Below are 12,304 nucleotides of genomic sequence, written 5' to 3' on the forward strand. Positions count from 1 at the left end.
GGAAACAGGTTGAATGCAATAAAAATGTGACTAGATGTCCCAAGTTGACAGCTGTGTGCAGCTGAATCAGAGATAACCAGTCCAGCCAGACTGTTGTTGAAAGTGATGTATCTGAACACTTGAAAATTAATAAGTATCATCTTTCTCTGATGGAGCATTTATGAAAAAGTAAGGATGCTTACACAGAAAATATCAGAGAATATGACTCCACAGAAAACAGTACCAACATGGGCCGGGGATTTAGCTCAGTGGTTCTGTCGCCTGCCTCGCAAGTGCAAGGACCAGAGTTCAATTCCTGGTACCAAAAAATAAAAGAAAACAGTACCAACAAAATAATAATATAAACAGTCACTGACATATTTAAATAAGCAAAGGTGAGGGGGTTAGGGGAAGTAGCATATAAGAGGGGCAAATACTCACATATTCTAACAGAAAGTAAACTGTCTCAAATTGACATATCAAGAAATGGCAGCTGGGGATTTAGCTCAGTGGTTCTGCCGCCTCACAAACCCAAGGTCCAGAGTTCGATCCCCGGTAACAACAAAAAAAAGAAATGCCGGTGTGTGTGGTGGGGCATGCCTGTAATCTCAGCACTTGGGAGGCTGAGGCAGGAGAATCACCATGTGTTCGAGGCCAGTCTGGACTACACAGTGAGTTCAAACCCTGCCTGAACTACATAGTGAGACCCGGTCTCAAAAAACAAAACAAAACAAAAAAAGAAATGGCAATAAAAGCTTGTTTGAAATACAGAAATAAATGCCAAAAGATAATCAAGAGAATTTTGATGAGCTGAATGGAAGCTTCAAAAAAAATGTCCATGCTCTAAACCCCGGACACTATTTAGGAAAAGTATCTCTGCGATGAAATTAAGATCTCAACACAAAACTCACGTGGATTATCCAGGCGGGCCCTACGTTCAATAACAAGTGTTTCTGCAAGAGACAGAATGGTCAGTGGTATGAAGATAGAGCAGAAGCAGATGAGGCCAGAAGCTAAGGAACAACTGGAACAACCAGAGCTGGAAGAGACAAAGGACAGAATCTCCCTGAGAGCCTTCAGCACCCCAAGATTTCAGACCTCTGGCCTCCAGAACTACAAGAGAAGTATCAGTTGTTTTTAAGCAACCAAGTTTGTGCCAATTTACTAAGTTACCCCTGGGATGCTAATACAAGGACTGAAAATAGTTATCTCCTAGAAGCAGAACTACATAATGAGGAAAGACAGGCAGATTGGTTTTCGTTAGAAACATTTAATTTTATTACTATAATATTTGTATTATCTTAATAAAATCAGTAATTGTTTTTATATTAACAAGTTAAATAATACAGTCTTTCCGAAAGACTTAAATATTAACCACCTAAGCCAGGCAAGGTGGCACATGCTTATAATTCCAGAACTCAGGAGGCTGAGGCAGGAGGATTCCCGAGTTTGAGGCCAACCTGGGCTACATAGTGAGTTCAAGGCTAGCCTGGACTACACAAGTGAGACCCTATCTCAAAAAAAAAAAAAGGAAAGAAAGAAAGAAAGAAATTAACCACCTAAATCACTCAAACTAGTAGAATATAGTAAGTCTGTGATGGCAGGGAACATGTCTCTTTTGTTCACCATTATGTCCCAGGGTCTAGCACAGTGCACAGAACACATTTAAGCCTTAATGTATGGGTGAATAAATGAACAAAAGAACAATCAACCCATTGATACTGTTCAAAAACAACAGAAAACGGGTTCTTTTTGCTGCAAAAAGAACCAGTATCACAATCTTCTCACTTAATTTTTTTTCACTTTAGGTCAACTCTGTAACATGAATGCAAATTTGCTTAAATTCCAACAATAAGCATTCATCTATCCACATACAGTATTTCACTCGTAGCTATAATGACAACTTCCTCTGGGAGTTTTCCTCCATTAATCATGGCTACACAGTAACATGAAATAAAATTTATATTTTCCTTCATGCAGTTATACACAAAATTTTCTTTAAACTACCTCATGCCAACTCATGCGACTTGACTTTGAATGACTAAATTTTAAAATCCCTAGTCCCATGTAAAATATTTTCTAATATATCACCTTTTTATTGTTGTTTTGTTTTTCAGAGCTAGGAATCAAACCCAAGGCCTTGCACATGCCGGACAAGTGCTCTACCACAAGGTACAGCCCCAGTCTGGCAACATTCACTTTTTGTATGTAACTTTTACAAACACATTAGTGGCTTTCTCTCCTACAAATTATTGTCTATAGCATATCAGCCAAAAAATGTTCACTTCTAATCTAAAGCTTTTGGATTAAAACACTGTATTAAAGAAAAAAGTTTTGAAACACTATGCCTCTAAAGAAACACAAGACTGGAGAAGTAGAAATGGTGAGACAGGGCCTAACTCTGTAGACTGGTCTTGAACTCACTATGTAGCCCAGACCGGCCTCAAACTCATAGTGATCCTCCCACCTCAGCCTCCTGAGTGCTTGAGATTACAGATGTGCACCACCATGGCCAGGAAGAAACAGTCTTGAGTATGTGAGGCTGAGGTTGTGTTAAAAATTAAAAAATCTAAAAACTAGCCAATTACCACCTATACTTTACCAAAGTACCTACCCAGATCCTCACAGCAGAGAAGACACAGATAAGAAAAGTACTCACAGTTTGCAAAAAAGACCAACAGCATAGTTCATTTGCACAGAAACTCATTTAAATTTTTTAAAGTTTTGTGAACCCTTTCAAAAGTATAGATCTCAGAACCAGCAAATGTAGTTGGGCATCTTTCTAAGTAAGATGCAGTGGTGGGTGATCCTAACAATGAATTACATTATTCACTATATGTGAAAAACCAGGAAACCAAGAATCCAAAAGGATATGCAAATATAATCTAATAAAGACACTTTTAAAATCACTTTGATTCTGAAAGCTAGTTGTGGAAAGATTCATTTTTGTTCATTCAAACTCTTTTAAAACGGTGTTGTTTAGCAATCCTCTTACCTTTCTTGTCAAAAGACTTTTACGTCTCATTCCACAAGCCTCTAGTTGTAACCTTCCTCTTAATGCTAATTCAATTAACATACAGCCACGTAATCCAGATGATATACAGTCATTCCAAAAAGATGTGTAGCCCTATTGAAAAAAAAGAAAAAAAAAGATAACTAATTAACCACCTTAAATTATGAGTTAAAAATAGAGATTTTTTTGTCAAAGCCATTTTTGGTGCCTTCACTTTTCAGATGTTTCCATGATAAAACCCTGAAAAAATACAATTAATACAGATTATTAATCTAGGATTCTGAGCAGCTTTTAGTCTTTTCACCAAATATCCTCTACCTACAGATAACTCTGAAGGTCTGATGTTCAGAAAATTACATAATTCATACTTTCTAAGCTGTGTGCTAGACTCTTTCAGATCTCCAGCTCCAGGAAACTAAACTAGTAACCTGAGACAGGAGTTCTTTATTATTAGTGTATGTGAGAAAGTTAAGGAGCACAGGAAAAAATCTGGTCAATCTGGCCTCAAGATTTAGAACATTTACTCAAATATTACTATTAAGATAAAAACACAAGGTTAATTTTCAAAGAATATACCAGAAGGATACAGGTATGGGCCCTTGAATTGAAAGAATGTTATTTAGCACTCCTCTCACCTTTCTTGTCAAAAGATACTCTCTTTCAAGACCAATTTCATCCTTTTACTGTTACTCAGAACTTGGGCAAATCCAAGGTCAGAGAATAGCTACACATAGGAAGCTGATGGACATCTAGGATCTAGGGGCACTGATGAAGCAGGTATCACACCAGTGAACTCTATGAGAATAAAGAGAGACTGTCCAAATTATAAATCCAAGAACTCTGCCATCTATCAGCTTAAGATTTCCAACTCTCCAGTTCTACAAAGGAAATTTATAGCAGTGAGTACTCATACTCATATCAGGAATATAGAGTGGGCTCAAACAAACAACCTAATGTTGAACCTCGAGATTCCAGAAAAAGAAAAGCAAGTCAAGCCCAAGGCTCATAAAAGGGATGAAATTATAAAAGTCAGACCAGAGGGCCAGGGATTTAGCTCAGTGGTTTCGCCACCTGCTGCGTAAGCGCAAGGACCCGAGTTTGACTGCCAGTATCAAAAAAAAAAAAAAAAATCAGAACAGAAATTAACGCAATGGAGACTAAGAAAACAATACCAAGAATCAATAATAGAAGAGTTGGTTCATTAAAAGATTAAATAAAATTGACAACCCCTTAGCCAACCTTATCCAAAAAACAAAAAACAGATTCAAATCCATGCAATTAGAAATAACAAGGGTGAAAGCACAACAGATCTAGCAGAAATCCAGAAGATCATCAATACCTGCTTTGAGAACTTGTATTCTAACAAGATGGAAAACACAGAAGAAATGGAGATTCCTAATAACCAAAACTGATTCAAGAAGATACAAAATTTCTAAATAAACCAGTATCAGCCAATGAAATGGAAGAGGTAATTAAAAACCTACTAACAAATAAAAGCCCAGGCCTTGACACATGCATTGCTGAATTGTACAAGAAATTTAGAGAAGACCTAAAACCACTGCTTCTCAAACTCTTTAATGAAATTGAAAGAGAAGCAATACTCCCAAATTCATTCCTGGAAGCAAGCATAACGCTGACACCAAAACCAGAGAAGGAGCTAACCAAAAAAGAAAATTACAGGCCAATCTTCCTAATGAACATAGATACAAAAATCAATAAGATACTGGCAAACAGGATGCAGCAAATCATCAAGAAGGTTATACACCATGTCCAAGTTGGACTCATCCCAGGAATGCAGGGATGGTTCAACATACGCAAATCGGTCCTCCCAATAGATGCAGAAAAAGTGTTTAACAAAGTTCAACACCCATTTATGATAAAAAAAAAAACCTTACAAAAAATTGAAATAGATGGTCTTTATCTCAATCTGTTAAAAGCCATCTATGACAAACCCACAGCCAACATCACACTAAATGGACAAAAACTGAAAGCTTTCACCCTAATACCAGGAAATAGACAAGGATGTCCACTGTCACCACTCCAGCCCAATATAGTTCTGCAAACATTAACCAGAACAATTAGACAAGAGAAAGAAATAAAAGGAATAAGGACAGGAAAGGAAAAAGTTAAATTATCATTATTTGTTGATAACATGATACTCTACATAGAAGACCCCAAAAACTCCACCAAAAGACTTCTAGATTTAATAACCAAATTCAGTAGCATAGCTGGATACAAAGTCAACACTAAAAAATCAATAGCCTGGGCTGGGGGATTTATCTTAATGGTTTCACCGCCTGCTGCACAATCCCAAGGACTCAAGTTTGATCCCCGGTACCAAAAAAAAAAAAAAATTGAGAAGAGTTCTCACCATTAGGACTAAGAGCCACTGAGTGACTCTTAGGTGCTTACTTACCCAGAAGCTTTTTGAAAGAAGGAACCTAAGAGGTTGGCCACTCACAATCAAATATAATAAGGTATACTGTATAACTATCACATGAGGAATACAAATAGATATGTTACAAGATTTTCATGTGTCATAAAAATATTTACAACACAAAATCAGGCATGGTGGCATACTCCTGTAATCCCAACATTCAGGAGGCTGAAGCAGGAGGATCATCACAAGTTTGAGGCCAGCCTGAACTACACAGTGAGTTCAAGAGCAGTCTGAAGTACATAAGCAAGACCCTGTCTCAAAAAAAAAAAAAAATTTCCAAGTATTACTTTGATTCCAAAACCAGGGAAAGACACAACCCAAAAAGAGAACTACAGGCCAATCTCCCTAATGAATATTGATGCAAAAATCCTCAACAAGATACTGGCAAACAGAATACAGAGAGGGTCATCAAGAAGATCAAACGCCCTGACCAAGTCGGATTTATCCCAGGGATGCAAGGATGGTTCAACATTCATAAATTAATAAATGCAGTACACTATATTAACAGAGCCAAGGATAAAAACTATATGATCACCTCAATAGATGCAGAAAAGGCATTCAACAAAATCCAACACCCATTCTTGATAAAAACCCTACAGAAAATTGGAATAGAAGGTCTTTATCTCAACTTAATTAAGGTTATCTATGAGAAACCAACAGCCAACATCATACTAAATGGTCAAAAACTGAAAACTTTCATACTAAAATCAGGAACAAGAAAAGGATGCTCACTACCACCACTCCTGTTTAATATTGTTCTTGAAATATAAGCCATAGCAATTAGAAAAGAGAAAGGAATAAAAATAGGAAAGGAAGAAGTTAAACTGTCTTTATTTGCTGATGATATGATACTTTACATAGACGACCCAAAATACTCTGGCAAAAGACTTCTAGACTTAATTGACAGATTCAGTAGAGTAGCTGGATATAAGGTCAACACTCAAAAAACAACAGCCTTTTTATATACAAATAATAGACTCACTGAGAGAGAAATTAGGGAAACAAGTCCTTTTACAATAGCATCCAAAAAAATGAAAAATCTAGGAGTTAATCTAACAAAGGAAGCAAAAAACCTCTACACTGAAAACTATAGCACTCTGAAAAAGGAGATTGAGCAGGATATAAGAAAATGGAAAGACATCCCTTGTTCCTGGGTAGGAAGAACCAATATAGTGAAAATGGCCATACTTCCAAAGCTATTACATAGGTTTAATGCAATGCCAACTGAAATGCCAACAATATATCTCACAGAACTAGAGAAAACAATCCAAACACTCATCTGGAACCAGAAGAGATCTAGAATAGAACAAGAAATTTTAGGCAACAGAGATATGGCTAGGGGTATTACAATCCCCAACTTGAAATTATACTACAAAGCTACTGCAATAAAAACAGCATGGTACTGGCAAAGAAACAGACCCAAGGATCAGTGGAATAGATTACAAGATGCAGAAACAACTTCAGACATACTCAGCCACCTCATCTTTGACAAAGGAGCCAACCATCCTCATTGGAGGAAAGATAGCCTATTTAATAAATCGTGTTGGAAAAGCTGGATTTCAACCTGCCAGTTTAAAACCAGACCCATACCTATCACCACACACTAAATTAAGACCAAAGTGGATTAAAGATTTAAATATCAAGACAGAAACACTAAATCTGCTGGAAGATAAGTTAGCTAGAACTCTTGAAGACACTGGCATAGGAAAAGACTTTATGAACAAAAACCTCAGTGGCATGGGAACTTGCACAAAGAATCAACAACTGGGATCTCATCTTATTAAAAACTTTCTGCATTACAAGAGAAACCACCAACAGAGCTAAGAAGACAACCTACAATGTGGGAAAAAATTTTCAGCAACTGTACCTTAGACAAAGGACTACTATCTAGAATATATAAAGAACTGAAAAATAACAGACCCCCCCAAATTCAAAGACCCAATTCAAAAATGGCCATCTGAAATGAACAGACATTTCTCAGACAAAGAAGTAAAAGCAGCAAATAAACATATGAAAAAATATTCGACATCACTGGTCATTCGAGAGATGCAGATGAAAACAACACTGAGATTTCACCTCACCCCAGAAAGAATGGCTATTATAAAGAAATCATCCAACAACAAATGCTGGCGGGGGTGTTGGGAGAAAGGAACCCTTCTCCATTGTTGGTAGGAGTGCAGACTGGTTCAACCACTGTGGAAATCAGTATGGAGATACCTCAAAGAACTAGGTTTAGAGGTCCCATTTGACCCAGCTATCCTCCTGTTGGGTATCTTCCCCAAAGAATTAAAAGAATCATACCACAGCAATATATGTGCACCCATGTTTATACCGGCACAGTTTGTAATAGCTAAAGCTTGGAAACAACCCAAGTGCCCATCAACTGGAGACTGGATAAAGATGTGGGTTTTTTTTACAAAATGGAATACTACTGAGCCATAAAGAACCAGAAAGTAGACATTTATAGCTAAATGGATGCATATTGAGGCCATCCTCTTAAGTGAAATAAACAGGACACACGTGTAAATACCGAATAGTTTCTCTAGTGTGAGAAACTGAAAGTGTAAAAATAAGGATACACACGGATGAAATGGCCTAATAACATATTTCTCGGATTGTGTTTCCATCGCATGTCATATGACTGTATCAAAATTTCAATTAGGGAGAAGTTTGGCTTATGTGGAGTTTGCTAGCTAACTGGAGTTTTTTTTCCAGACCACTATTTGTTCAATGTTGGTTCTGGGGATCTTTTCTGAAACAAATCACATCCTCTGGTGTCTTGCTGGTGCTTGAGATGTTTAAGTTATAGGGAAAAATGTTTAAGAGCTTTTCAGTTTTGTTTTGCTTGAGTTCTACTGTATTTGAATATTATTGTAGTTTTTCCCTTGCATTGTTCTTCTTTGAATGGTTTTAATTTCTGTATGTGTCTGTTTGATAACAAAGTTATTTTATTAAAAAAAAAAAAAATATATATATATATATATATATGGGGGAGGGCCCTTGGTTACTATATATGGTCCCATTCCTCTGTTCTACCTCTCAGTGGCCAAGAACTAAGCAGCTCTGTCCTGCCACACCATGAGGTTTCTGCCTTGAGGCCTGTTAACTGTAACCATGTACTAAATATCCTGAAACCTACAGCTAAATTAAACCTTTCCTTCTTTAAACTGTAAGTGCTGGGTATTGTGTCTCAGCAACAGGAAAGCTAACTCAGACATGGACCTTTAGTTAGGAAACACTACACACAAAAATTTATGTACAAATACACTGATCTCAGACTTTATCACAGTAAAACAAAAATAATGTAAGTAAGCAAAAACAAATGACTTCTATATTTTTCATACTTTACTAACCTTGAAACATTTCTATTTACAGTATACCTTTATAGCTTATAGATAACTCTACAGAAATCAGTTTATTATAAATCAGTTTATTAAATTAAGGGTAGAGGGCCATTACAAAAATGAGAAATACAGTAACCAAATCATATATAGAGAATGCTTCCATTTTTTAATTACATAAGAAAAATGCTAGTACTAGGAATGTCTGGCATTTATGATGATCTTTATTTTGGACTATTCTACAGAGTAGGGAGAGAAAACTGGAGACAAGGATGTCAGTAAGGAAAAGACTAGCTCCCCAAGCTTCTGAGGTAATAATAAAGATAATGGCAATAAGATAAAATACTAGAAGCACTAAAAATTTCCAATGAAAATAGCTAAGGATCATAAACTAAAATAGAATTAGGAGGTAGTAAACAACAGTGCTCAAGAGACTAGACTTTGAATAAACACCTAGCAGGGCCAGGGATTTAGCTCAGTGGTTTCACCGCCTGCTGCGCAAGTACAAGGACCCGAGTTCAATCCCCAGTACCAAAAATAAAAAATAATAAAAAAAATAAAAATAAACACCTAACAAATTCCAATCAACCCCAGCTGTGCCATTTACTGCGCTATGTAATTTAATTTGAGGCTAGTTCTCTTCATATAAAACAGTGAAGTAACACTTGTGAAAATTAAATCTTATAAAGCGCAACTCCTGGCAAACAGTAAATGTTTAGTAATAACAAACATATACTATTAGACTGAAATGAAGGTGGGAGGGTGCAAACTCAAATACAGTACATAGCATATACAAGCAAAGAACATGATGGAATACAGAACCAGGGTATGGACTAGTACAAAGTGGAGCATGTCTTCAACCCTCTTGTTCAGGAAGACAACTTAGCTCTGAACAACTGCTGTCATTTGCAAAATATAGCCCCACTTCTGACACATCTTTTGATTTTTCACAAAAATAAAAATGTCAATTTTAATATAAAATGTCCCATCTTGTGCTCACCTCGGTAGCACATATAATAAAATGTCCCATCTTGTAGCCAGGGATGGTGGCACACACTTGGTAATCCCAGTGCTTGGGAGGCTTTGGCAGGAGGACTGCCAGGAGTTCAAGGCCAGGCTGGGATACACAGTGGAAAAAAAAAAAAAAGGGTCCTATCTTCCCAACAGCTACACTAACTCAAGTTTTACCAAGCAGACTAAACACATTTTTGTCTGCAAATCAGTGTGCAACTGCTGGACTTAACCTTTACAAAATAAAATAATCACATAAATTTTCAACTAATCGATGTATACAAAGTATATAAAATAGATTTCACCAAAATATTTCTAAACAAAACACTGTACTATATCTTCTTTACAATGTTTCTAGATACTGCTGAATTCTGGTAAAACCAATGTTTTGGAAATGGCATTCTATACAGACTTTCCTCAACAAAACAACATTCTGAGTTTACTAGCAAACACAATCCAGAACTGATCTCCCTCACACATACACTTCACAGTGCTAGGGACTGAACCTTCCCACTAAGCTATAGCCCTAGTCCATTATTTTTTTTTTTTTTTTTTTTTTGAGACAGGGTCTTGCCAAGTTGCCAAGGCTGGGCTCAACCTTGTGATTCCCTTGCCTCAGCCTTCCAGACTGCTGGGATCACAAGAGTAAGCCACCATGCCTGGTTTAGAAATCCCTTTCTTAGAAAGCTTGCCCCATCTTAAGAACCCACAGAAATAGGTGACTGCACCTGCCACATCCAAATGAACCACAATGGACCAAAGTCCCCCTCTTAAGAACATGAACTTGGCATACCTGGTCAGTTACACAGCTATGGCCACTGGAGTTTAACTGGTTATGTGGATTCAGATGATCCTGGCCATTTTGTCCAAATGCAAAAAGAGAATGAAAATAAACAGAAAGGAAACCAGAAGAAATATGCAGAGTAAAAGTGAGAGACAAAAGCCAGGTATGGTGGCACACACCTAAATCCCAGTCCGCAAGAAGCTGAGGCAGGAGGATCATGAGCTAGAAGCCAGCTTAGGCTATACTGCAAGTTTAAAGCCAACCTGGACTACACAGTGAGGTCCTGGAAAGGGGGTGGGGGCAGAGACAGAGGGGGACACTATACAACCACTATGGAAATCAGTGTGGAGATTCCTCAAAAAACAAAAACTAGAGGTTCCACTCAACCCAGCTATTCCCCTTCTTGCTATTGTCCTGAATTAAAAAGCATTATACCCCAGTGATATATGCACACCCATGTTTATAGCAGCACAGTTTGTAATAGCTAAATCCTCGAAACATCCCAAATGCTCATCAACCAATGATTCAATATAGAAGATGTGGTATTTTTTTATAACAGAGTACTAGTCTGATATAAAGGATAAGCTTGACACATTTATAGCCAAATGTATGCACCTTGAGACTCTACCCTTAAGTGATATAAATCAGACACACGTGTTTAAATACCACATTGTTTCTCTGGTGTGAAAAATTGAAAGTGGAAATAAGGACCAAAATACATAATATATATTGGGAAATGGGAAGCAAATGTTCAAATGAGAAGGGGAACAAGAGAGGAGGGAGGGGGGAAAGGAAAAAAGGGACAAGGAAAAAAAAATAGAAGGAAAAAATGGAAAATTTTTGTAAATATGAGGGGAAGAGAGGTCAAAGGGTGGGGAGATGGGACAAAAACAAGCAGCAAGATATATCATGTACAGGTACAAATTCCTTATGATGAATGTTATCATTATGCATATCTAAAATGTACCAAGTAAGTTTTTGCTTCAAAAAAGAGTCTAGAAACTATAACTAAAAGATTCGTCAAAAGTCAAGACTAAAGCATGATTAAGAAATTCAAATTTACATTGACCCAACCTTTAGTTGCTACTAGAAAATTAACAAGTGTGATCATGACAATGAAGGCAGATGCTATTAACCAACTGCAACCCAATCAATCCATCTAACCTACTTTTCAGACAGCAAATTAATCAAACACCACTTAAAATTTAAATGCCATATTCCAGCTAGTCTTATTTACCTTTAGAAGCAAATGATATTGTGACATTCCCAACCTTAGACGCACAGAATTAAAACACATTAAAAAGCATTTACCCATCAGGCAAATACAAACTGTGAAACATTTTACCAAACAACCAGAAAAAAAAAAAAAACTAAAGGAAACCACATTTAAAGAATTAAAGGTAGAATAACAGTGACTATTCAAACAAGGGATTAACCAGATACACAATTTCCACAAAGAGATGGAAATTCTGTAGTTAAAAAGTACAGTAACTGAAATGAAACTTTACTGAAAGAAAGAGCTCAACAACAGGTTTGAAGAGAAAAAGAAGCCATGAACTTGAAGAACAGAAAGAATGAAGAAACTGAGGAGAGCCCTAGAGATCTTAAGATACCCTCAAACCTCCCAAAATAAGATGAACAAGTCTCCCAAGGAGTCTCATCAAACATTTGATGTGTATATAGCATGCCTAATCCTTAGAAGACCTTCCAATTTCACAACATAATGGAACTCCAGC

At 36.9% G+C, this 12,304-nt stretch overlaps 1 protein-coding gene across 1 annotated transcript in view; it reads right to left on the minus strand.

Annotated features, from left to right (window-relative positions):
* Golph3 (golgi phosphoprotein 3) overlaps window positions 1-12,304 on the minus strand; it is a 38,384-nt gene that overhangs the window by 13,663 nt on the left and 12,417 nt on the right. Inside the window, exon 2 of the mRNA XM_004848662.3 lies at window positions 2,975-3,106. Within this exon, the coding sequence (XP_004848719.1) occupies window positions 2,975-3,106 (132 nt within the window). The remainder of the gene's footprint in view (window positions 1-2,974; window positions 3,107-12,304) is intronic.

Source organism: Heterocephalus glaber, unplaced genomic scaffold, assembly GCF_053883595.1.
Source record: "Heterocephalus glaber isolate CG9 unplaced genomic scaffold, H.glaber_assembly_v1.0 deba00001538, whole genome shotgun sequence".
In the NCBI taxonomy this organism is placed as follows: Eukaryota; Metazoa; Chordata; class Mammalia; order Rodentia; family Bathyergidae; genus Heterocephalus; species Heterocephalus glaber.